Raw genomic sequence first — 27,770 nt, forward strand, 5'->3', positions numbered from 1 at the left:
AGGGCCGAACTGAGGTCCCAGTTGCCACTCCCTTCTGATGCACGTGAGCTTGGGTGGAGCTAGAATATAGAGGGAGAGGCTGACTTGGAGACTTCAGTGGTGGAGCCCCTAGAGAACCCACCACATTGAGAAAGGGTTAGTATTGGTAAGTCATCCAATAAACTCACTGGCTCACTAAGTAGAATTGGACGGACTCCTCTCTTTGGTCTATGAGTGACCTATCTAGGGTGAGCAAATATTTCTTTGCAGCTTAGAAACATAGCTTGGCATTCAACTGCCAGTACCCTGACCCCCTCCCTAAACAGCAGAAAATGAGACAGATCTGACTCTCATTTTTAAAATGGCTTTATTAAAGGCTAGAGTATAAAATGGGACCAAATTACAAGCTGTCAGTAAGAATTTACCATTTCGAAAGTAGGTGTCAAAGGAGAGGGCGGAGTGAAGGATGGAAGGCCACTCCCACACTGGCCCAAGGAGGAGCGCACCTGGCCAGGAGGCCGACTCCACTGCTCCTGACAGGATCCGATCCAACCCAGAGGGCTGGGATTCAGGGACAAACCAGACACGCAGAGCCTGGGTTCCTGAGAGCTTCTGTTGGACACAGCCACCAAGAGCAGGACGTAGAGCCCTGGAGCTGCCTCCCAGAGGTGCTGAGCCCGGGCATGTGGCAGAGCCCAGCATCATACAGCGGCTGCAGCCAAAGAATGTGCTTCAGAGAAGAATAATGAACATACTTCATCATGATGTATGGAGGAAGGGAAAATGATAGATACAGTTCTGATTTCCTGGTCAATGACACAAGTTCCCTGGGGGAGACCAAGAAACCAGTGTGGAATGGACTCCACCCAGGCACAAGGACAATTCCCAGGTCAGGCGGGTCCTATAGGATCCCTCCTAGACTCCCCATCTGCGACTTCCCACCTGCTCTTCAGAGGATTCCTTGGGACACACCACTGCAAGAGTCACCCATGGGACCAGTCACAGAGGCTGCCTATACTCAGCTCATACTCCTGCTACACCAATGCTATGGAGCGTTGACCCATGGGGAGGGAAAACATTGTTGCACAGGCTTCAATTCTTCCTCTATATCAACTCCCCTACAAACAGTGCGGAAAGATGACTCCATCAAAATTTGCTAGAGGAAGGCAAACCCCAGCACCACCAGGTACTGGGACTGAGGGAGGTTTGGGACACAAGCTAATTGGCAGGTATCACATCACTATTGGCTAAGTATACAGCTTTGGCATGTCTTCCTAGAGGAAGGGAGAATGGCCAGGGTGAGGGTGGGGTTGCCACATGCTTTACCTTGGAGCTACATAGAATATTCCAGAGGCTACTTCAGACATTAAGGAGGCTACAGCTTGCAGTACTGAAACCAGGCTCTCGGAGGAGTGCTCGTGGAGATTAAGGCTTCGGGTGAGGAGAACGGAGTGATAGCAAAGGGTAGACCACGCCACCCCGAGCTCACAGATTTGCTTGGCATCCTGTAGGTGCATGGAGGGTCCAGAGGCCATGGCAGGGCAGTGAGGACAGAGGGCATCAAACTCTGGGTGAGGCACACACTCCTCACCCAGCCTTGTTGCTGTGAGCTCTTGGGGCTGCAAGGGGAAGCTTCCGGGAACCGCCAGGAATGCGGTCAGGTCTGGGGGCGTGTCCTGCACGATACAGCCAGACCAGACTGGGGTGAAGGATGCTCAAGCCTGGGAGGTTCTACCTCAGTGAATCAGAAGAGCCCTGATGTCTAGCACAGCTGTCAACACCCCGTCTCCTACAGTGGTCAGGACTGGGACGCTAGCGGGACGGTCTTAATAACTTCCCAAAGGAATCTCCTACAGAGCCAAGGAACGCGATGCAGCTCTATATACAACAACAGGAACTGGATACAACAGGCAGCTAGCTGCTTTTGAAGGGCGACCAGAGCTCTGGGTAAGTCACCAGGACGGCTCAGAGGGCACCTGCCACCCGCCCGCAGTCTGCTTCCTATGCATTTGGGAGGGAAAGGATGCGTAATGCTTAACCTGGCTTCCATGAAGGAAGGGTACCGGGTGAGCACACTTTTTAAGGACGAGTCTTCCACAGTGACAGCCAACAGCCCATATCCACCCAGGGAGCCCTCAACGGGGAGTGACGAGAAAGAGTCACTTTGGCGACCTTTTGTGACTTGGTCAGGGAACCTCGCTGGAGGGAAGGTGGGATGGAGCTGGGAACAGGAGTTTCATTTACAAGGCTTACTGGGTTCCTAGTGTTTAAAAATCCCAAGTGTAAAACTTGTTATCAAATCATTGAAAATAGCATATTTATCTATTCGGTTTTACCCAAAACAGGGAAAACCTGGCAACATTTCCTAGTTTCCAAAAAGACTAAGAAAGGAGTAGAGAAAACAGGAAAATACGCAGGCAGTGCTGCCTTCTCCTCTGAACACCACGGTGGGCCACGCGGGACGGGCTCCTGGCTGTGTTTCTGGGTAGCACCATTTACCAGTTGTCCAGAAAATCAAAGCCTGTCTTCAAGAGGACATTACTGGAGCTGATCTGCAGAGCAACAAAGGGAGACAAAATAAGATGCAGGCAACTGTTTCAGCCACACACACACAACCTAAACATGGCACTTCGTTTACAATGACTCAGATGAAAGCAGCTACTTCTGCCTCAGGGGCCCCGACCTCAATTTACCTCAGTGCTACAGACCAGAAAGCTGCACAAAATCCTGCCAACCCCAGCCCCTTAGAGTCCAGGGAGCTCCGCGTGCTGTTCCCAGAAGCATTCAGGGAGCAGAGAGCAGCCTGGTTCTCTATGAGCACTCTCCTGCTGCTGAACAGCATTACGAAGCGGAGAGACACGTATGCCGGCCGGTGTCCGCTTCTCCCTTGGTGTGGCCAGGCCCACTGTACACTGGGCTGGACTGGAGGGATGGAAGCTTAGCAGGGACAGGCGTGTGCAGGTAGGGTCTTGGTCGGCGGTGAGTGTGCAGGCAAAGAACACACACCCAGGAACAGCTTCAGAGAAACTGGTTCAGTTTAACAGGCAGGGGTCGGGGGTCGGGGAGTGGGGGTGGAGTAGAAAGGGATATTTGTGCCACTGGAGAAGTGGCCAGGGTCTCTAGGGGAAAGGTTTGTGGGGCCGTCTACAACTGACGAGGACAGGGGTGTTGGAAGTTGCTTCACCTACATACTCAGGGGCTGGGGGGCGGGGGGCGGGGGAACCTTATAAGGTCAAACAAGGAGTGAAGCCTGATAGCTGTCAGGGCAGTAAATTATTAGGGTTGATGGTGGGGGAGCTGACTTTCTGGCACCAGATTGGAAGGAGGGGAGATCGTCAATTCCTGCTATCCTGACTTTGAGGTTTCTGGGGTTAAAGCTGTCTCAGCCCTTCCTCTGTGTCCCTGAGCCATTATGGTCCAACACCTATCTTTGTCCTAGAACTAACCAAATAGGCTAAGCTGTCTGGCCAGCTAGCACAGGGCTCTACCTGTCTTTGGCTCCCCGGGATTGGGAATTATAATTAGCACCGCACCGTGCCCAGATTCTTATTCTTAACACGGGCGCTGGAAATTGAACTCAGAGGAGGGGAAGAAGACCATGGGGACATCGGTGCTGTCCCATCCTGTGGGCTCCTCTTGGTCATCCATGAAAGACCCCCCTCTCCCAACCCTTCTGTTGTGAATTTGGCAACATCACCCACCTGAGCAAGTGCAGACTCTGAGAACAGAGCATCATCATCTTCGTCCTGCTGGACGGCAGGAGGCGGTGGCTTCTCTGGGGACTCCGTGGGGGTAGCCTTGAGCAGCAAGCTGGCAGGGGCTTGCACCGGCTGGGGCACCTCTTGCTCTGCGCTCACACTGGGGAGGGTTTGCTGTTCCTGTGGCACAGGCTTGGCCTCCCTGTCTTTCGTGGTGGGCTCTTGGCGGTAGCAAGCTGGCAGAACCTTTTCCCCCTTCTCCATGGACTTGATCTGGCTGGGTGTCAGGGACTGGAACTCAGCCTCAGGCCCCTCCCTGGAGCGCTCCGCATTGATCTTCCAGAAGGATGCTTCTTCCTCTTTTCGAGACGGTCCCAGGGCATCCAAGCTAGAGGATCTGCTGCTCTGGGCAGGTTTGGAACCCTGTGTGCCCTGAGGAGCCTTGGCCAGGGACCTGGCATCACTGGTCACAGTGGCAGCGCTGGGCTCCTGGATGGATAAGGAGGAGATGCTGAATTCCATCTGACTCTGGGAGAGACAGAAAAGAGAGACAGATGAGAGCAAGTCTTGGAATGCCCTGGGACAGACATCCGGCTCACACACGTTCTTCCTCATATACGTAGATGTTGTAACAATGTAAGCTGATTATCGGTTGATCCCAAGTGATTATTTTCACAGTAGTTCTTACTACCTACCCCAAACACTTTAGGAGTTATGAGGCCAAGCCCCGTCACGACAAAACCTGAACAGCTCTAAGACCAGAATCATAACAATGGCCAAGGGCCCCTGTTGACTCTGAGAGCACGAGGCTGGGCCCACCACAGCTCTGGCCTTTCCTGACAGGGTACTGCAGGCCAGTGAGGTAGAGCTTCTGGGGTCCTTAAGATATCAGAGTCCTGTTACCCACAGCAAACACTCAGAGTGAAGGGAAGCTCTGTGAGCAAAGCCTGTATCTCATATCTGAGCATACAGGTTGACCACTTTCCTGACCTGCATTCCGTCAACCACGACGGCCTTTGAAACGCTGCTGCCGAGTGTTTCTGACAGAAATCATTACCAAGGATCCTGAGCCTCCCATCAAAGAAGAGCTAACTGTGGGTGATGTCTTCCCCTGCTCTGGGGAACTCGCCATTTGCCATCTCAAAATCAGTCCTGAAAAGTTCACTTCCCATACGTCAGCACCGTTATACCACTTTCTTGTAAAAGTAAAATAAATGATATTGTATAAAGCTGGGAAAGTAGAGGAAAGCTCAGAAAAATATCAGTCATAACCCCTTCCCCCATAACTTCATTTTTGTGCCATATTCTCATACATATTAGTTAGGTGTGGTCTTGTCAGGTCTGTAACATGGGTGTCACTTCTTCAGTGCAGCCTGAGCATCATCCAGGTTTTCACAACTTCTGTGTATGTGTGTGTATGCATGTGCACATGTGTATATATATATATATATATATATATATATATATGTGTGTGTGTGTGTGTGTGTGTGTGTGTGTATGAGACAAAACTTCAAGTATGTCCCTCAGAAGCCAGTGTTGTATAGTAAATTCCTCTGGGAAGGAATCTTCTTGAGACTCAGGAAGTAAACAACTCAATAGCTTTAAGAAATCCCTGAAACTGACCAAATTCACTAGGCTCCTCCCTCACAAGCCTATATAAGCAGTGAGGATTGCTGAGAGATGCTATTGAACAAGTAAACATGACTGAGCTAAATGGAAGATATGTACTGTGCTCCAGGTTTCCAGCTTTGGTGAGCTGTCACTCATGCTGGGGTGGGTTTTTGCAGCTGTCACTGAGTCATTTCTGCTCCTATAAGTGACCTCCCCATCCATATTCCTGCAAATCACCCCCAATAAAACACACAGTTCACCAAGTTGGACTTTGGCGGTATCCTTCCTTTGGTCCGCGCTTGGTTCCTTATTTGGGGTGAACAGACCTTTGTTCACATTTCCCCAAGAATAATAGTCTATAATAGCTTTCTTGTTCTTTGATACAGGGTCTCTCTCACTGGTCAGACACTCACTAAGAGGCTAAGCTGGATGGCCTGCAATCCCCAGGTTCTGTCTGTCTCTATGCGGGCAGCACTGGGAAAACAAGTGCTTGTCAGCATGGCAGGCCTCATACTTGCAGGGAGAGAATCTACCGACATCTTCCTGGTCCTGCAACACTACTTTTAGGGGCTGTGGACATGTCATTCGGTAGCATTACCTTAAGGGACTGTGATCACATCTCTCCGTAGCTCTACTTTTAGAGGCTGGGATTTTAGTCCAGACCAAGAGACTCCAAGGCCTGGGTACAGGGCTGAAAATCAGAGGCCACCAAGGACAGAGAGCATGGAAATGGTAGGGTCCTGTCCATCACACGACCTGCATGTATTCATTCATAATCGGTTTCAACTTTACAGGTTTTTGTTTGGTTGGTTTTTGTTTTGTGTTTTTTGAGACTGGGTCTGATAGCCCAATGTAGCGTCAAACTCTACGTTGCTGAGGCTTCCCTTGAACTTTGGATCCCCCAGCCTCTACCTCTTGAATCATGAGATTACAGGCATGTGCCAACACTCTCTCCGCCTCGGCTCATTTCTGAGTATAGCATTCTGAACACTCCCCATATTCCCTAGTAGGACACAAAGACACGCGCGGCACAGACAGGCATAACAGTTTCTTTAAGTAAGCAACCCGCTAAAAATAGTGTGGAAGTGGCCCAGGACTCAGGGATGGGGTTGACTTTGATCTGGAAACTGTGGAGGAAAGCTCACAAACCAAAAGCAGGTTGACACACCCAGGCGTTTTTTGTTTGTTTGTTTGTTTGTTTGTTCCCCCCCACACTGAGATCTGGGATCTTTGCTTAGAGGACTGTGGATTGCAAAGCCAAGTGTTGATGGACGGGCGGGCAGCAAGATTCTGAGGAGAGAACCAGGACTGGAGTCTGAGGTTGTGCCACTGCCTAAATGACATCTGCTCCCATCATCTTCGGGGTTGGAGGGTGACCAGGTGAACTTGGACGGGGTGTGATGCCAGGTGGAGGTAACTACCTGCTTTGGGAACTTTGGAGGCAAACACAAGAAAACATGGTGGTGCAAGCCACCTTCAATTCCAGCACTCAGGAGGCAGAGGCAAACATATCTCTCTGTGAATTGGAGGCCAGCCTGGTCCCTGTATGAGTTCTAAGACAGCCAGAGCTACATAATAGAGAGACCTTGTCTCGGAAAAAAAATAGTAAAGAGAAGAAAAGAGAAAGGGCAGGTACAGTGCACTCAAGAGGTAGAGACAAAAGGATTGAAGTGGGTTTAGCACTAATCTGGGCTACATAGAAGTTACCAGGCCAACAAGCCACAGCAACACCCTGTACCCCCCCAAAAAAAAACGGCAAGAAGGGGGGGGCACTAGGGAGAGGAGGAGGAAGAGGAGGAGGAGGAAAGGAGAGGAGGAGGAAGGGGAGGAGGGAGAAGGGATAGGAGGCAGCAGATCCTAACCCATCTGCCCCCTCGCTTTCCTTGTGCTCTCTCGATCCTTAACTTTGCACATAAAGTGTGACTAGTCTCCTCTAACAAGCCCATCTCCTCCTCCTTGCTGTGAAGGACCTTTTGCTCCCCCATAAGAAGAGAAGGTATTCAAATACTATCTGGCAGCTGGTCGGGAGGAGGGAAAAAGTGGTTCCCTGTCCCTGTCTATGTTGGTTCAGCTGATGAACCAAAGAATGGGCTCAACAAGGTCACGAGTGAGCCCAAGTTCCCCATTCTGGGGGTTTCCATCATGGCTTGCTGGAAACTGACTCTACAGCTGTCTCTCACAGCTACTGACACAACCTGATAATTCCAGGCTCACAGAAGATGAAGAGGGCAGAGCTTTGGCAGACCCAGGCCCCCCAGACCCTGTGAAAGCTTATGGAACAGGGTGGTGGCTGGACAACAGAACCCATGGGAAGCATCACAGATTCAGCCCTGGGCCAGAGGAAGTGCCCAGAGCTGTACCCATAGCCCCGCTTCCCTATTCCAGGCTCAGTCTGCCCACAGGTCCACCTAGAGGAAACAGGCACTAAATCCCCAGGGTGCTGAGCAAGGTAAGAAAGAGCCCAGCTTCTGGTGGAAGGCCTCAGGCTGACTACAACCACACCCACACCTCAACTCCTGACACAGAAGTTAGCTGACTTCACACCACAGACTTGGGGAGAACGGTACAGAAGTCTCAGTTGACCGAACACGTGTTAAGTATGTGGCACCATGGGAAACTCTCCACGGAAATGACGTGAGGAACGGATTCACTATTCCTTTCTCATTACAGAAGAGCTACCATGGTAGCTCACCCGACTTTTCCAGACAGCACTGGTTTTGAAGGCCAGACCAGGCCACTTCCCCTGAGGCCCACATAGGCCAAGGTGGAAAACAGGAAGAACATACGTGCCACGGACAAGCTTTTCCTAACATGTCTTCTTCAGGAATGGGAAGGAGGTATGGCCTGTTTTCAGTGCCCAGGCTGCTGAGCCAGCCCTGCAGAAGGACCCTACATAGACGATACCTGGGAGGGACAGAGGCCACTAGCTCATGGTCATGGCATGGGCTGCAGGAAGAGATTCGGGGCTCAACTGACTGCCTTCTGTGATTTTGGAGGCAGAAACAGAAGAGGAAGACAAGAATCTGCTCAGCCTCTGGCAGTACCCACCTGCTCTCCACGCCCAGGGCTCCTGACTTCCCTACAACCTGATCAGTCAGCCCATGTGGGGAACCGGGGACTCAGCTGGATCTATCCATTCTAAAAACAGCAAGACCACGACAGAGCCCAGTGTCTATTTTTATGACCCACTCACTGGAGAAGAATGTGTGATATTCAGCAAAGGGGGGGGGGTGCATGCCGCTAAAAAGGACTGTTTGGCTTGGCAGCTGCTGGCAAAGCTAAACTCAAGACAAAGGCTGCGGGCATACAGTCGGAATCTGAACAACTCCCCAGCAGCCCGCCATACGCTAAGCATGTGTTCCTCTCTCCTGTCCTCCAAGGAGAAGGGGGAGGAGAGTGCCTTGAAAGCTTTAAGAATCGCAAAATTAGCAAAGGGACACCTTAGAGGAATGAGCCAGCCCCAGCACGCAGCCTGAGACACAGCTGGGCAGTGCCTTGAATCCATCCACCTCACCTCCAAGGCACTTGTCCAGAGTAGGAGCAGAATCACACATGCCCCTTCTTTAGAAGCCCTGAGGTGGGCAAATACTCACCTGCCAGTCAGGCTCCAGGGCAGCAAAAACTCAGTGTCATCATAAGACCCAGGAAGTGGCAGGCAGGGAGGAGCCAAGGCTTATGTAGAAGTCAATGCTATGGACAGAAGTCTTAGCCCTCAGGCGTGTGACAAGGACACAGACATAGACAAGTCCCTCAAGAGAATGGGTAGTATTGTGTTGGGAGCACAACTTAGGCAGAGAACTTCCCTGCTCGTCTTCCCCTGCCTTGGCTACTCCTTTCGAATGGATGGACGTTCCGAGATGCCATACCACATGCCCAGCGCAGCCCCCACATGAGTGTGACTGGGACAGTCAGAAATGGTAGGGCTAGAAATAAGATATATACAGCAGCTGCAGTTGGGGTAGAGGTCTTCAAGAAAAGGTGGGTGAAATCCAGCAAGGTAAGGAAGGAGAGACCGGGATGCAGCGAGAGGGCCGAGGGTTTCAGAGAGACCTCTAGGATAAGGTGTTCCGGGGGCAGCATGAACCAAAGGAACTTCATAATATTCTAACACAAGGAAAACATGGAAGGGTCTAGGGCAGAAAGCCACAAGCCGAGGTCTAAGTTTCTGGGGGTGGGGGGGTGTTTTAGGACAGCTCAGAGGGAAAGAGAGTGGGGCAAGGGAGGAAGGATCCCTGCCAACCATCAAGCAGAGGAAGAGGACTTTGTGAGGAAGAAACATGGGCCCCAGCCGTGTAGGAGTTGTGATGGGACTGAGTGCGGCCTATGGGGCCCCTCAAAACCTGACAATGAGGAGGTGCATGGGAGGCCATGGCTTAAACCAAGCAGCCCCTTCGTCCTCCACAGGCAGTGACACCTATGAGCCACAGCCATTCTCCAGCCAGGTGGTTGTGTGACTGCTCACTGAAGGCGGGATCAGGAAGGAGAAGTTCAGATGAGCATGTGAGTTGTAGGGGAGGGCCTGGTCTGGAGGATGGAGGATGGGGGATGGGAGATGGGGGATGGCGGATGGAGAATGGAGGATGTCCTGGCGTGTGGAAGGATGAGCACTGAGCACACACGGGTGCTTCTTCCTCTGGGGCAAGGCCTGGAAATCAATCATCTCCCCCCCATCCTCTTTGGGACCTCAGACAGGAAGCTAAACATTAGTAAAGTCAGAGACAGAAGCTAGACAGCTTGGGAGGAGAAGGACCTTGGGGATGGAGTCCCAAGGGTATCCTTGCTTGCCCAGCCTCCCCACACATTCTCCAACATGTCTGCAACCCAGGAGGCCTGGGAATGCAAGGAATCTTTTCCATTCCTTCCTCTCTCCTAGTCTGGGGCCTTCTGGGTGCTGGGGGTTTTCCTCTGGAAACATAGGATGCTAAAAGAAAAGTGCAGTGACCCTATGGGCCCCTCCTCACCCACCCCATCCCCCAGCCTGCCTGACAAACTGACAGAGGAATAGAAGAGACCTTAGTGGTGACCGTATCCCTGGGAGGTAGCGGGGGCTGGAGTTATGTCAGAGTAGGGGGACGTGTCTTGCATAATGGAAAATTTGGATATGTTCATTTGCTTGACCTAATTACCCTACAACATATGCAAATAGCAAAACATCTTGTGCTCCATAGACACACGAAACTGTGTAATCACACGACAGTATGGGAGACAGTCAGTGGAGGATACACGGCCACTTGAGGGTACTAAATGCCACAGAGCTAGCTGCTCACTCAAAAGTGGCTGCTAACAGGGTGCTGAAGGGGTGGCTTGGCAGTTAAGAGTGTGGACTGCTCTTTTCAGAGATTCCAAGCTCCATCCCCAGGACCCACGACTGGTGGCTCACAACAGTTTGTAACTCCAGCTCCATGGGGTTCAGTACCTTCCGGCCACTCTAGGCACCTGCTCACATGTGGAATAAGCCATACACATACACATGTAAACATTTTTTAAAGCAGTTAATTGGGGCGGGAGGGCTGTCTCAATCGGCAAAGTGCTTGGCCTGTGAGCAGATACCGAAGTTTGATCCCAGAACTCATGTTTAAAGAAAGCAAACACTGGAGCTGAAGAGATGTCTGCCACGCTGAGTAAGAGAGCACACTGCTCTTCCAGGGGACCGACCCAAGTCTGGTTGCCAGCACCCACACTGGGGAGCCGGTAACTGCCTGTCACTCTGATTCCAGGGGATCTAAGAAGCTCTTCTGGACTCTGTAGGTATCTGTATTCACACTCACGTGTGCGTACAGACTGAAATACACACACACACACACAATTAGAAATAATACTGAAAAACAGAACAGGAAGTTGGCTGAAGTGTACGTGCGTGTTACCCCAGCGCCAGGGAAGGAGAGACGGTGGATCCAAAGGGCCACTGGCAGCCTTGAACCTGCAAGTTCCAAGCCACCAAGAGACCTTGTTTCTGGAGAGATGGCTCGGTGGTTTAGAGCACTGACTGATCTTCCAGAGGTCTTGAGTTCAATTCCCAGCAACCACATGGTGGCTCACAACCATCTGTAATGGGATCTGATGCCCTCCTCTGCTGTGTCTGAAGAGAGCGACAGTGTACTCACATACATAAAATACATAAGTAAATCTTAAGTAAAATAAAATAGATTAAATAAAAGCCGGTGCCACCACAGCGTGGGGCACACAGAAACCAGTAGAGATCCAGCCCAACAGGTGGAAGGAGAGAACCAACTCCCCTGACTCCCTGCAGTTCTCCTCTGATCTCTACATGTGCACACATGCACATGGGGGGGGGGGCAACCTTGTCTCAAAAACGAGGTGAATGGGACCTGAGTACCAAACTTGAGTTTATCTGCCGGGCTCCATATGCACGAATACACACATGCACTCACATGCCTGTACACACATGCACTTGGCAACACACACATACACACACACACACACACACACACACACACACACACACACACGACAGCACACCCACATACACACATTCATTTGCCAGCACTCACACATGTGCATGCACATCCATACACATACTCTTGACAGTACATACACATATGCATAAGTGCACACATACACGTATATGCATGCACATCCATTTGGAACACACACACATACACCAGTAAGTGGGCTGGAGGCACAGCTCAGTGGCAGAGCTCAGCATGTGTGAATCCCCTGGTTCAATGCCGAGCCCCCCCCCCCCCCGAAAGCTAAGCTAGCAAATTTTACATTGTGTGCACTTCATCAGAATCAATACAAACTATAGACTGGAGATACAACCCAGCAGTAAGCTCACCTAGTATTTGTGAGGCCCTAAGTCCAGTCCTAGGTCTTGCAAAAACAAGCAGGCTAGGAGTGGTGGCCCAGGACCAGGGAGGCTGCAGCAGGATGGTTGCTGGGAGTCTAAGACTAGTCTGAGCTATATGAAAACTATGCCTTAGAAAAAGAAAGAAAAATAAATAAATAAATAAATAAATAAACAAACAAACAGGAAGGGAGGGAGGGAGGGAGGGAGGAAGGAAGGAAGGAAGGAAGGAAGGAAGGAAGGAAGGAAGGAAGGAAGGAAGGAAGGAAGGAAGGAAGGAAGGAAGGGCTGTTGAGAGACCTCAGAGGAAACTTAGTGACTTGCGGCCAAGCCTAACACTGAGTTTAATACCCAGAACTTACACCATGGAAGGAGAGAACCATGTCTCCCCGATTGTCACCTGATCTCCACATACAAAAGCCATGGTGTGTAGACACACCAAACAAACAAATAAATATATGTGAAAAAAAAAAAGAAATCAAAGGTCAGTAGATGATGCAGCTAAAATAGGAAGAAATGCCACAGAATTGACAGTGGAGAGAGAATCGCCCTAGGGGTCAAACTTGCATTAAACATACTGCAAACACTGTGGGGGGCCTCTTGCCCCACCCCTTCCTCACCCTCTCCCCTCTCACCCTCCACTCCCACCTCCTCCCATCCCTTTCCCCTGTCCCCTCCCCCTCCCCTCTCATCCTCTCACTTCCTCCTCCCACCCCCTCCACTTCCACCCCTCCCCTCATCCCTCCCCCCCTACTCCCCCACCCCCACTCTAGCATGCTAGACAGTTACCAGGCAGGCCCAGGAACAAAGCAGGTTCACTGCTGAGCTGTTCCCATCCTACCAAGAGGCCTCAGGGACACTCACAATCCAAATGTGTCACTGCCACACTGTGCTGGAAACCTGGGCTGGCTCACTGTGGCTAGCACCACCCATGTATGTGACTGAGGCTCTCCTGAGGTGTTAGGTGGCAGGGATCAATCCTAGAAGGGCCACCAAGAACATCCCTTCTGAGCCCTGCTCTTACCCACAGCATCACAGGCTGAATGGTGCTCACTGGGCCACCAGCCTTGGCAAAGTGCTTGGATGGATGACAGCTGACAAAGTGAGGTCACCATCCTTAAGGGTCTGCAGACCATGGGGTCTGGTCTCCCATCATGCACTCAGAGACCAGGGCCCAACCATCACTAAAGCCATTGCCTATGTGCAGCTATTGATCGAAGTCCCAGATCATCTTTAAGTCCCTGTAAAGGTTTGTATATGCTCGGCTCAAGGGGTGGCACTATTAGAAGGTATTACCCTATTGAAGTAGGTGTGGCCTTGTTGGAGTAAGTGTGTCACTGTGGGTGTGGGCTTTAAGACCCTCATCCTAGCTGCCTGGAAGCCAGTCTTCTGCTAGATGCCTTCAACAAGAGGTGGAACTCTCAGCTCCTCCTGCACCCTGCCTGCCTGGATGCTGCCATGCTCCTATCTTGATGATACTGGACTGAACCTCTGAACCTGTAAGCCAGCCCCAATTAAATGTTGTCCTTATAAGGGTTGTCTTAGTCACGGTGTCTGTTCTCAGCAGTAAACCCCTAACTAAGACAGTCCCTAAGAGGATCACAGCCCAACTGGTAGAAGCAGAGGTGAAGGTCCTCTGAGGTTCTGGCTGAGAAGGAGCAAGTAGGGAGGCTTTCTGCAACTCTAAAATGACTGAGGAGTAGAAGGGCCAGCCGTTCATGTCTCCATACACATTACATACCCCGCTCTGCCTCCAGAAACTTTCGGGTTAGAAGGAAGGAGGTGAGGACAGAGACAACATCCAGGCAACCCAGGTCTGCTCCCCGCTGACCACCTCCATCCCCAACCTGCTGTGCAGATCTGTGCAGCTGTCCTACTACTTTGTGGGTTCTTCTTTCTTCCACCTTTCACCCCCTTTCTTCCTCTCTTTCAACCCCCTAACACTAGGTAAGAGGGGGAAAAAAGATAGAAAAGGAAAGGAAAGAGATCCCTGAAAAAAAACTCAGGGGTTGGTAAGGGGGCAATGTTATTATTAGACTACTTCCTGCTGACTAGGGGAGTGGGGTTCCATGGGGTAGGTTTGATCTTCACCATCAGGGTATCTAATTATTTCTTCTTCTCCTCCTCCTCCTCCTCCTGCTTTTTTCTTCTTTGCAAATGACTAAACTGCAACCACCACCACCACCACCAAACAACGAACAACCCACCCTGCGTCTCAGAGCCCTAGTATTCATACACCCTCTGAAAAGTCCCCAGAATTCCAAGAGTTGCACTCTTTGCCACTGTCTGCAGCTGGCAAAACCACACCCCTGCTCGAGTACAAGGTGAATCATAGCCAGTTGCCGTGGACAATCTGAAGCAGCTCCATATCCTACACCTGGGACTAAAACAAAAGCACTTTCTATATTTCTGTGTTTTTCAAAGAAACTAAAATTCCAAAGTTATCACTACAGATCTGAGCTCTCCACTCTTCTACAGCAGAAATCTAGAAAGCCCTACAGGGGCTGGGCACGGTGACACACACCTGCGAGCCCAGCACTGAGGAAGTGGAGGCAGAGGGATATTAGCTTGAGGCTAGCCTTGGCTACATGCTGAGTCTCGGTCTCCAAGACCTGTGATACAGAAGTCAGTTTCTTTAGGATATTTGTGAACTATAAGGTGGTGTCTGGGGCCTGGAAGAACCCATATTTGTTCTGTGAACATGTTCATGGGAATGGAACACGTTTGAGGGACTGGCCTGTGTCCTCAAATGTGAGAACAGCCTCAAATGTCACACATCAGTGTCAAGACTATCTCACCCCCCCTTAGGTCAGGCACTGAGAATGATACGCAGTCTGTGGCACAGGGTGGTGCAGCCGTCCCTGTCCTCCAAGCCCTTGTGGATCCAAAGACTTGGTCTGGAGGAGAGGTTTCTCAAGGACCCTAGGATTCCATCAATGTTCCCTGACCTTTAGCCTCTCTCTTCACAGGTCCCCTGGGCGCCAGAGTCAGCCAGGGCAAGGGGCTGTGATTAGAACCAGTTAGGGAAGAATGAAAACCTAAGAAACAAGGCTTTCGAACTATCTGTGTTTGGAAGCCTGTTAAGACACACAGTCGTGTCTTCTGCTGCAACACCAAAACCATGTTGAAAGATGTAGTTAGAAAATGGTGAGCCTTTCACCTCTCCTTGGCTTTAGGACACTTGCTACTTTGTGGTTTTGCTGCCTGCTAAGGCTCTTCTCCTGGACAATGGGGGAGGGGGGGCGATGGAACATACCTGTGTTGTATATGTGTACACGCACATAAACCAACCAGAGTCACCTTATCAGGGCCTCTGAGCTGCCTCAAGGGCCATCCACCACCAGTGTGCCAAACACTGGTGCTAAAGTATGGAGAAGAAATCCCCTGACAGGGCAGCTCCAGAAGCTGGAGTTTACCAGGGAACCCATGGGCCTCAGAGATACCATGGGACATTGTGGGACTGACAGACCTACACAGAGATTCAGTCCCCCAAACTCCTTTGCCCTACCAACACGGGCTGCCAATTGTAGCCCAGCATTAAGAACCATACACACCTTTTGCACCCATCAAACATTGAAAGAAAATGTACAGATACTCATATATTTTCAAAATCAACAAATACATCTAAATTTAACTCAACTTACCCTCGTCTCCCAGGAGAATGGGGCCGAGTGTTCATCTTGCCAAGTTATGTCCTGAAATAAAAATTCAAGAATCAGACTGAGGCCCAAACTCCAACAACCCGGTATAGACATCCACCCAGGGCTGGGAGGGACCCACATGCAGGACAATCTGAACTGTACCAAAGTGGACATCTCAGTGTTTGACAAGGCCAACCCTGGAAACCGTGCAGCCCCAGCTGCCGGAGCCTCCTGCCAAAATGGCATCTTAGTGAACACCAGGGAGACCTCAGCCGACTTATCCCAGGACAGGAGCTTCAGAAGATGGAATGGGCACTATTCTCGAGTCTCAGTGTCACCAGGGCCAGCTGTGTGGTCTAGGGTGAGGACACAGCCTTCTGAACCTGTTGTCTTGCTTCAGCAAGGAGCTTACACACCCTTTTAAGTCTGGCAGCCTGCGTAGAGAACGCGCCCACTGGCCACGTGAGAGGCCTCTGCTGGCCACATGAAAGGCCCGGTAACAGAATCAATGCACGAAGCGCCGAGGTAATGCAAGTGTCTAAACATAACACTGCTGAGGTTGCTCCTGATTCAGCTTACACGGTGCAGCACAACTCTCCCGAGCAGTCGCTGGACTCCGACCCTGAGTGCGCAAGTCCTGTTTGCCAGACTGACAGAAAGAGCTTGAGGCTCCTCTCCAACCCTACAGAGCCTGTTTGTGCCTGGCTGCTACGGGTGGAAAGCGCCATGGCCTAAACCATGGAGCATCCCGGGTAATATGGAAAGTAGAACAAAATACTTTTGTCTTTTTTTTTTCTAAGACAGTGTTGCATGTATCACAGTCCGTCTTCAAACTCACTATATGTCCAGGTATAGGCTTGAACTCCCAAGCTTCCTGTTTCTACTTTCCAAGAACCTGAGATGACAGGTATACACTATGCCTGGTTTATGTACTTTTGGGGAATTGCATTGCATGCTAGGCAAGCACTTTACCAACAGGCTTATGTCTACAACCCCCAATAGAATATATAAACGGAGAGTGACACTATGTTCATATCTCACTGTCCCCAAACAACTCCAGGTGATTTGTATCATTCCATGGAATACCCAATAAATTATGTCCCTTGTCACCTAGCAGCCAGGTCACCTGGCTCCAACCTCCAGAGAGAGGGCTATTGTGTCCATAGCTCCTTCTTCAGATGCTGACAGAGCCCTGCCCAGACTGGCCTCACATATGGCAGGAACTCCTGAAGAATGCTTGCAAATGCATCAGGATCTAGGCTGCAAGCCAGCTTTCCCTAGGCACACGCCTGCTGAGCTGAGGAGAAGCTGAGGTCCAGTAAAGAGCTATAGTAACAAAGACACGGTGGCTCTGGGTGGTTGACAGCCTGGAATTCCTAAGAATGGGGGAACGAGGAAACCAAGCTCCACAAGGCACAGGAACACAGGAAGCCTTTTCCCTGGCCCATCACCAGAGGTGGAGAAGCCCAAGTCCCATAGCTGTGAGCTCAGAACCTCTGCACAAGCTAGGTCCTCACACACCCCACCCAATTTACACAGCTCCCCCATTCCTGCTCCCAGAGCATCCCAATGTGGGAAGTGGAGCCCTGGGTCTTCTGGGATGGAGGTACCAAGAATAAAGCTGCCCCAGTGAAAGTCCCTTACCCTGGGGCATGAATAGTTGGTGTCTGTACAGTAAGGGCTCTGTGGTTCCTGGAGCTAAGGGCTGGGCACAGCAGCAGGGGCTGCAAGCTTGTGCTCTGGTCCTTGCCTCCAGTGGGTATGCAGAGTGTCCGGGGACTGCACACTAACACTGGAGAAAGCCTGTTCGCTTGGATACATGTTATACCAAGACCACGTCACAGACAGTCTATCCCCAGACCTGTGTATGCTGCAGCAGTAAATGGGGCCAGGCATTAAGAGAGCCAAAAGGCACCTCAGCTACGCAGCTGATACAGCCCACCATAAATAGCCACTGGTCCCGCACAGTGGTAATTCCCATTTGGCAACATCCGTTGGGGATCTTGGCTCCAGAACTGACTTCCACTGCTTTTTGATAAAATATTTTCACAATGTCTGGAGTTACAGACATTGTGAGCCACCCTACCTACATGGGTACTGGGAACCAAACTCAGGTCCTCTGCAAGAGTAGTAAGCGCTCTTAACCACTAAGCCATCCGTCTCTCCAGCCCGCTTGGGCTATTTTGCACTACACAGTCGTCAGGAAAAACTTCTTAAAATGAGAACAGGGTCACTGCATTCCACTTTGGCATTTCGGCTAAGTACCAGTTACTTCCAGCGTCTAAATTCTGCCCCTCCAAAAATGGCCACGGCTATCCGGAGGAATGTGAATCAATGGCTGGGAGCCACAGCTGCGGCTGGGGCATGTCCTCATCTCTGGGGGCCGCTGGGGATGGAGACAGTGAGTGAGGTGACCCAGAAGTCTCGGAGATCCTAGGCTCCTGAGACAGGATGCACTGCTCTCAGAGGTAGTAAGGCTGAAAGTGTTACCTCAGTGGGAAGGGAAGCAGGTCAGTAGGACAGATGCTGTTTACTCTCTGTGACTGCAGGAGAGGTGAAGGGGATTGTCTGGCTAACACACGCCTCCACTGAGGCCACCAGCCCAAGCCACGCTAGTGGACAGAGGACGATCACAAGGGTAGGAGCTGGACCCACTCATGTGTCACCTCCCCCGACTTCTAATGAGCTCCTTAAGGTCAGTCCCTCTGAATCTATGAAGATAAGTCAGAGGCTCTGGCTGTGGGAGGCAACTGCCCGAAGGACGCCAGGAAGCGAAAGTCAGGGCAGTGCTTGGTGGGGTCGGAGCCCCAGTGGTCGCTTCCTGGAATTCCATGGGGGTCACAGACCGCAAGAGGTCACTGATAGGTCTACATGCTTTTGTTTGCTTCAGCAAGAAATGTAAGAGGCAGATTCCTTGGATTTCTGTACTTTTGAGCTCATAAAAAATAATAAAGCACTTAGCAAAAATAAATCTGCCGGACAAAAATGTGGCAGTGACAACGCCTCAGCCATAGACGGTGCTGGCACCAGGGCAGGCTACCAGCAACAAGGCAGGCTCCCAGGCCGAGGTCACAAATGGCAGCAGAGTCTCAAAGTAGCAGTTCCTGCTCCCACACACAGAAACAAACTCACACCCACACAAAGACACACTCCCATACAGATATGTTCTCACACATAGATACACTCCTATATACACACACACACTCCCACACATAGATACACTCTCATACAGACATACACATAAACACTCCCACACACAGATACACTCTCATACACAGACGTACAAACATAGAAACAGACACTCTCATACATACTCCGACACACAGACATACACATACACACTTCCACACATAGATACACTCTCACACAGAGACATACACTCATATAGACACACCCCTATACACAGACACTCTCACACTCAGACATACACACCTAGACATGCTCAGATACTCAGACACTTGCACGCAGAGATATATCTGTATAAACACACAAGCATACACATACTCACAGATACACACATATACATAGATACACTTACACAGACACATATGTGGTCACAGAAACACACACAGAGATACTCTATACAGACACATATATGGTCACAGATACACACACAAACACACATTCAGACATATATGGATACCCCACACACATATAAAGTGCTTCTTCTATTTCCACAGTAACCAGGAGGCAACCAAAATATGGGCAGGTGAAGGCCTGTGGTGAGGTTTCATTTCACTCTGGGGCTGCTTGGTAAGCCCTCTGCCTGCCTCCCAGGCTCCCAGACCTGAAACAGCAAAAGCACGCATGCGCGCGCGCACACACACACACACACACACACACGCACGCACATGCAAGTGCATGTCCCTCAGACCGCAGGACAACACAGATGGCCTTCACTCTGGCCAACCGTTACCCTCATAGTCAGAATCCTGCTTGAAAGGGACAAATACACCGAAGTCTAACTGGCCCTCTGTGGAAGACAGCACAAGACTATGCTTACCAAGTCAGAATAATCAAAGCAGAGCAGAAGCCATAAGAGACAGACCTATGAGGACACAGAAGCACCGAAAATGACCGAAAGCCCTGGAAGGCAGCCATCAGGAGCTGGTCCTCAAAGCAGAGACAAGAGCTTCAGAGAGAAGCACTCAAACTAGCCTGACCACCACTGCCACAGGTACATCTACTCTGCCTGTAAACTCCAGACATAATACGCCTCTGAAGAGAAGCAGTGTTACTGTGTGTGTGATACAGATATACATCTCTAAGTGTAATAAGCCAGACACAAGAATAAACACAGTTTTTATGGTGACATCCACATGCAGTACAGGAATATGAAAAATCACAGTGACAGAAAGAAAGCAGGCGCTGGAGTGGGGTTGGGGGATGGGCAGTTGTTAACCTGTACTGTTTTATTGCTTAATGGATACAAAGTTTCATTTCAAAGAAACACAACCAGCTGTGCAGGACAGCGAGTGGCTGGGGCTGACAATCTGAATTCAACCTTCCAGAGCAGGTAAAGGTGGAAGGAAGAGGACCGACTCCACAAAGCTTCCCATGACTTCTATATGTGGCATGCATGCTCACATACATACATTATGCATATCCACAATAAAAATTATAAATTAAACAAACAAAACATGGCTGGGGCCAAGCCTTTAATCCTAGCACTCAGGAAGCAGAGGCAGTGGCATGGCTCACATTTGTAACCTCAGCACTCAGGAAGCAGAGGCCAGAGGACCAGAAGTGTGGGGCTCTCCTCAGCTACAGTGAACCCAAGGATTACCTGGGAATCGTGAGACACCATCTTTCATTATTTCATTTGCTTTTTGAGACAGGGTCTCTCAATATAGACCTGGCTATCTTGGAATTTGCTCGTAGACCAAGCTGGCCTTAAACTCACAGAGATCCACCTGCTTCTGCCTCCCAAGTGCTAGGATCACCACTACCGGACCAGAGATCCTGTCTTAAAAAGGAAAAAGGACTGGCTGGGACGACAAGTTCTGGTTATGTGCATTACATCACAATAAAAAGGTCCTGGAAAGACAGTGCGGAACTAAGGGTGCTAGTCACTGACTGGGAGCTGACAGCCGGGCAGATTGCAGTCTGGGATTCCAAGTCTCCTGGGAAACAGATCAGAGATAGTATGACCAGGCGTGTAAAGCCTTCTTGTGTGCAAAGGTCCTCTACGAATGTCCCAGCCTCCTGTGGGCTCCTCTCTAACTCGGGGGCGCTCCTCAGCCCTGGAAGGGCGTCTTTGTTCTTCCTGGCATTTGAAGATTACACACTAACCACTGCAAAGCATGTTTAATCACAATGTTTCAGAGCTTCACTCCCTACTGCCTGCCCGCTGTACACACCCTGACCACAAAGTAGACTCCAATGTGCAGTTTAACTATCATGTTCTGTAAGGACTGTCCACTGCCCAAAAGGGAGTACCCCAACTAGTAAGTCCCAGAAATAGGGCCTGTTTCCCTGGGGACTCAGAAGCAGGGTCTGAAGTCACAAGGTGCCCTGGGGACCACAAATGGTCACTATGCCTCTAAAGCCCAGGATCAGGGAAGCATCTATGGGACATGTGATGGCACTGTGGCTAAGAGAGAGCCTGAGAGAGTAAGATCTGACAGCAGAGCGGAACAGAAAACTTGCCTGTGTTGACAGCGGTCACCCTTGGGTTAATACTGGGTGGCCAGGACACTCAAAGACTCAGAGTGCAAAGACACCAGAGACTGACTCCTGACTCAGCTACAGGTACACAAAGAACAGATCATAGCTCATTCAGGCCCAGCAATTAAAACACTGGCTCCTTTTCCAGAGGACCTGGGTTCAACCTCAGCATCCTCATACTGGCTCACATCTGTAAGTCCAGCTCAAGGGAGTCCAACACCCTTTTGAGGACTCTGTGGGCATGAGGCACACACATGCAGACAAAACATATAAAAATAAAATTAGAAAAAACAAAAACAAAAAAAGTATTATAAAACCAACAGGAATTGAGGACTAGTGAGATGGCTCAGTGAGTAAAAACTTGCCAAACTAACCTGGTCAACCTGAGGTCAATGGGCTAGTCTGGTCAACCTGAGGTCAATGGGCTAGCCTGGTCAACCTGAGGTCAATGCCCAGAGACCACATAAAGGTGTAATGGGAGCAGTGACTCCAAGGTTGTTCTCTGACTTCCACACATGTACTGCAACACGTAAGCATGCCCTGTGTATGAGCACACTTTCTTGGGGACACACACTATAATAATTAATTTAAAAGAAAAGGAACAGGAGTGAGGCTGGGGATGTAAGTGACTCAGTGGTAGAGTTTGCCTGGCATATACAAGGCCCCACGTTTAATCTTCAGCATCATAAATAAAGGAGTAAGTAAAGGGATGGAGGAAGGAAGTGATCATCCTCTCTGACAGGTGCAGTGCTAAGCCCCGCCAAGCCCAGCATGGTGGCACAGGTCTATAGTCCAAGCTACTCTGGAGGACGAGGCAGGAGGATTCTAAATCCAAGCCCTGCTTTGAGTTAACCTGGGCAGCCTAGCAAGACCTTGTCTCAAAACACACTCAGAAAAGGAAAGGGCTGGGCTGTAGCTTGGTGGTAGAGCACTTGCAGGAAGCTCTGGGCTGACTCTCCAGCACAGAAAAAAATAAAAAGGATGGGAGCTTCAAAAGAACCATTAAAATATGCCCTTAAAAAAACCCCGACTGCCTCTCTGTGGCCACTGCCCACACACTTTGAGAAGTGGCACTGCACTGAGGCTTGCTGTGTAGTTATCTCTGCTGAAGTAAGGGTTCATAACTGGGAGCACAGAGCTGCAGTTCCAAAGACAGAAGGAAAGCCCTAGTGACTTAGCTTGGGACACATGCCACAAGAGATACAAGTTCAGAAACATGGGTCTGGCCAGGGCTAGGGTCATAGAACACAGAATAGACTGGGAGGAGGGGGCAAGGGTCTAAGGATGAGCAGGAATGCCACCTGCACGCTTTTGTTACTTATTTTGATAACTTCGTTACAAGAAATGGCTACATTCTTCCAGCACTATGGGACCCTCTTAGTCAGGGTGTGATTCCTGTCAATCAAAAGATGACTCTGTCATGGCCAATGTGCTTCTGGCCCTCCCTAAATGACCCAAACTGATCCTTTCGTCTCTGCAAAACCAGTTTCTAGGCTGCTACTGGGTCACCTCCCATGGAGGCTGGCAATGGAGACACCCAGGAGGAGAGCCACGTCTGCTGGCTCAGCTCCGGGCACCAAGCCAAGCGCTATCAGGCTGGGTAGCCATCAATCTGCAAGGGGAACAGGAGGGACAGGCCCAGGCCCTCCCTCCCTTACAGCCTGTGCAGTTGCATCTGGACAGATCTCAGTCCTAGCCTGGCAACCCATCACAGGGCCCAGAGGAACACAGGACGCCAAATATACCTTGTCCTCATTTCTAAAATACACTGGATATGCCAGACTGGAAGGAATGGTGATTCGCACATTCCACCTTTATTAAACGTCAAGTAAAAAATCCTGGAAAATCAACTCTCTAATCCCCACCCCACAAAAAAAGACTCAGCTGGGGACATAACTCAGTGGAGAGTATGTTTGCTATAAAAGCGTGAGGACCTAGTTCACTCCCCAGTACTCAGGTAAAAAGGAGGGCACGGTATATGCCTATAGTCCCAGCACTGGGGAGATAGAGACAGGATCCCTGGGGTTCACTGGCTAGCTAGCCTAGCTGAACTGGTGAACCGACAGCTAGACAGAGACTCATCCCAAAAACAAGGTGGATAGGTACAGAGAAACACCCTAGATTTGGCTTCTGTATGAGTGTGTTAATGTAAACACACAGAGAGAGAGAGAGAGACAGAGAGACAGAGAGACAGACAGACAGACAGACAGACAGACAGAGACAAACAGACAGACAGACAGACTGTAAAAAGAGTAAAAAGAAATAATTTTTTTGTTGAAGTGGGAGAGGAAAGAAAGCCAAAGCCAGCCCTCTCATGTCCCAAGTTAAGCATCTGGCCACACTCACCCAATAGAAAGAAGAATTCCAGGATTTAGGAGGGGTCTTAAGCAGAGAGGGCTAAAAGCACTAGGAAGGCCTGGGGCTCCTACAGGAGGGTTGTGTGGGAGGCAGCTGATCTGCTGAATTGCTGGTGAGGTTTGGAGCTATCTGGCTCCAGGGTCTTAAAAATCTAGCCTCCAGAATCCAGGTCAAGGGCTATGGAGCTGGCTGACCTACACCATCACTCCTGCTCAGCCCCACCTACTTCATGGAGAGGTGGCAGAGGCAAGCAGATTCCACAGAAACAAGATACACCACCGTAGGAGCTCCCAGCATCCCTGCAAGGGTCTGTTTAGACCTAAGAAAATGGCAGCCTTTGGAAACCCAGAACGCAACAATGTACTCAGATCCTGCTGGGTGTGGCAAGGAGTTGGGGCTGGGGACAGGAAATAGATGCAACAGATTCCTGAAAATTCAGATTTCCGAGTTTGCTGGTTTGTTTCCTAGGTTAACAGTAGAGTATACGGGTGATCCCTTCTCAATTGAACTTTTCATCTCCCAGAGAAAGCCATCCCCAGAACTTTATTGCTGGAAGAAGAAGCCTTCCAGAGAAGGAAGAGGCTGCCAGGCTGATAAAAGCATCTATAGAAAGGGCATGCCTTAATGTTCTCAAGAAAATTCGCAAGGCAGAGAGGACATCCCCAGGGCCCTTGCCTGTTGCAAACCATTGATTCCACATTATGCCAGAGTGGTACCCTGCTGCTGACATGGCCAAACTTAAACCTGGGCCCTGGGGCTCCAAGCCCTCTTCTTTGCTGCTGCAGGGAAGAAGTGGAGGGATTCAGGCAACACTGAAGTCTGGGAAGGAGGCTATCAGCCTTGTATAAAGCCGAGTTCTGCGCACATCTCCACTAAAATCAGTTCATACAGCAGGGAAAGCTAACGGGGAAGGGGAGACACGTAGCACCCTAACCCAGGAAGCCCAGGGAAACAGTTGATTCCCAAAGTAGCTAAAAATGTTGACAGTCCCTCCTTTGCTTCAACATTAAAAGCAGGGGACCAGGTTAAATTATCAAGGCAAGAAGGGGATCTGAGTCCTGCCCAGGTCATCTAGCTTTGTGGCGATCAGGGTAAACACACATACACACATACATACACACACACACACACACACACACACACACACACACACANACACACAGGTGCCAGGTTGCTTCATCTGTCCTATGCACACAGGCAAAGGAACCCCTGAATATATCGAGGGTCACCAAGATCTGTGACATCAGTCTGTAATTAGGACCCTATTTGTTCCTGAAAGACCTAAGAATGACTGGATGATACTAAAAACAATGATAGTAGATGACAGAGAAAAAAAGACTAGATATTGTCTGTGAGGGGCACAAAAGTTTACTGGCAATGAAAGGCAGCATCCTTTGGGGCAGTAGAGAGGGCTGAGGAGCCCTGGCAACATATAAGTGGGGATGGACGGATGGAAATGCCCTACTCAATTGAGTTTCAAGTTTTTTGTTCAAATCTGGGGTCACCTATTTGGGTGTCAAATTACCTAGCTGGGAGTCACACACCTACACTATACCCCCATGTCAGCCCCTATAGCCAGACATAGGTCCTCTTACAAGAATGATCTCTGGGGTGTTAACAATGAGACCACTCCCTGACTTTGGTCTGATGCCAACCTCTCCCTAAGACTAGTGGGGTTTGGTGGTCCCTATGTGGTTAAGCCTCTCACTACTGCAGAAAGAAGCGTACTCCCTGCCTGGTGTCCTACCCACCCTAAGACTCAAAGCTGGTTGCTCGGACTTCAGAGGTGTGCTTTCTGCCCATTTGGCATTGCTGTGATTCAGGTTGGGTGCTCCTGAAAGACACGTGGATTCGCTCCTCACAAAGTTTCATTTGGTGCAAATGTTTGTGTGAGTGTAGGTCAGAGGTCAACCTTAGGCGTTTTCGCTTAAGACCATGTTAACTTTGTTTTTGGAGGACAGGATGGTTCATTAGTCTGGAACTTGCTCCCCAGGGATCTGCCTATATCTGCCTCCCAGGAATCACAAGCATGTGCCTCCCTCTGCTTCCTGGTTGCTAGAGATCCTCACACATGCACGGCAAAGTCTTTACCTACGGAACTATCTCCCCAGCCCCTATTTGCTTTAAACCACACCACACCAGTCCACGAATGCAGACTGACCCCAAATGAGAAACTGGGTGAAAAGAAAACTGGTCACATCCCTCCTTATCAATGACGCTGGCTCCAACATGGCTTGGCTTTTTGATAAACTCAGGGCCAGTGACATCCAGTCTCCAGCATCTGTTAAGTACAGACAGGGCTGCTTCCTCTCAGATTTATTTACCTAAGACACTGCCAAAGAGGAACTGCCTGCCTACTCATCACCCAGATCCAAGCACAAACTCCGTCCACGTCTTTATGGAGGTGCATATTTTTCACAATGAAATGCCTCAGCTCCAGGAATATATTTTAAGACTTATATTTTCATCTCCCACCACACCCTTGTTTTTCCTGGCAAAGCACTCAAGAGTTTCAGATGGGATGGGGAGCAGAAGGCAGTGTTGGCGGATAGCTAGCTCTCTGCCTTCACAATTCCCTGGCAGGAAAGTGGGTTCGTGACCACAAGCGTTCTGTAGTAACAAATACTGACGGATACCTGGCCTGAAAAAACCTGATTGAAATCTCATCCTTAACTGGTATTCCCTCCGCCTGACACAACTTCTCCAACAGAAAAACAACAACAACAACAACAACAATAACAACAACAACAACAAAACTCTCCTAGCTTCTCCTCCCTGAGCTTCTCCTCCCTGCCTCCACCCAAATGGACGTTCAGAACTCTAGCTGCTACCGATTTTGTCCTCCAAAACAAAGTTGAGTCCCTGAGGTACCAAGTCCATACTCTTGGTGGCACAAAGAGCTTCAGGGAAACCATCTCTTTGTAAACCACCAGGTTTCTGAGTAGCGCAGACTCCTGGGCCTCAAGAGCAAGGTCAGCCGGGAGCAATTCTAAGTAGTTTTTCTCTTCCCCCAGTGTCTAGAGCCCAGGCTAGATAATCAGGCTTGCTGGAGGCATCTAAACTTACTCTGTGTTTGGGTGGGAACCGGGGCTCACATGTCAAACCCAAACACACACCAGGGACATACCCCAGGGCAGCGGTACCTGGCAGTCCCACCTTCCCCACTGAGGTCCTTATACTTAACACATGCCGGCCACCGAGTGTCTGGTGATCAGGAACTATAGACATTATTCCTGTTTCACATCAGAAAACTGAGGCTGTACGTCGTACACTCATCCAGGCTCGCTGGTTTCCTCTCTACTGTTCCCACTTTGTCTTTAAAGGTCCCTTCTCCGGGAGATTTCTGAACTCCCCCTCGCCGCCCACTCCGCCCTGGGTGGCCCGTCCCGCCGCACCCACCTCGTCGCCGAAGCGCACCAGCTTCTGGCCCGTGGGCCCGCGCAGGCCAGGGAAGCGAGCCGGGTCCCGCACGTCCCCCGCGTCGGCGGCGGCCGCCGGGGCGCGCGGCCCCACCAGGCAGCGGTCGATAATTTCGTCCTGCTGCGCGGGCGGCAGCCGCGCCCACTCGGGCCCGTACTTCTCCCGGATCTTCTCCTTGTCCTGCATGATCTTCCTGGCCATGGGGCTCAGCGATGAGAAGTAGGTGAAGCGCTTCCGCTCCCGGTCGTCCAGCGGCCGGTTCCCGCTCATGACGGCCGAACGCGAGGCCGCGATCGCCGCCGCCATCGACGCCATACCCGGCCCGCGCGTCCCGGTCGGAGCGCCGCCTCCTGGTCCGCCCGCGCCCCGCCCCGGGGCTCCGCCTCCGTCTCCTCCCGGAGCGCTGTCCCTACCCCACCCGCTGAGCCCTCCTCCTCCGCCCCTGGCTGAGCACCGCCCCCAGACCTTCCCGGGACACCCTTCGTACAGGCCGCCTACGCCCCATCTGGTACTGGTCGGGACCACGAATCGTCCCTGAGCCGGGTCGGCACTTGAAGCCCCGCCTCCATCTGGAGCCCCGCCCCCACT

At 50.6% G+C, this 27,770-nt stretch overlaps 1 protein-coding gene across 1 annotated transcript; it reads right to left on the bottom strand.

The window, feature by feature from the left end:
- Window positions 1–327: 327 nt before the first annotated feature.
- C8H1orf198 (chromosome 8 C1orf198 homolog) lies at window positions 328–27,677 on the bottom strand. Its single transcript, XM_021170714.1, has 4 exons — window positions 27,162–27,677; window positions 15,741–15,791; window positions 3,681–4,205; window positions 328–2,531 (listed from the first exon to the last, which is right to left on the bottom strand). Exons 1-4 carry the CDS (start codon window positions 27,495–27,497, stop codon window positions 2,475–2,477), a joined length of 969 nt encoding a protein of 322 aa, XP_021026373.1. The 5' UTR covers window positions 27,498–27,677; the 3' UTR covers window positions 328–2,474.
- Between the last annotated feature and the right edge of the window lie 93 nt (window positions 27,678–27,770).

This window comes from Mus caroli, chromosome 8 (genome assembly GCF_900094665.2).
Source record: "Mus caroli chromosome 8, CAROLI_EIJ_v1.1, whole genome shotgun sequence".
In the NCBI taxonomy this organism is placed as follows: Eukaryota; Metazoa; Chordata; class Mammalia; order Rodentia; family Muridae; genus Mus; species Mus caroli.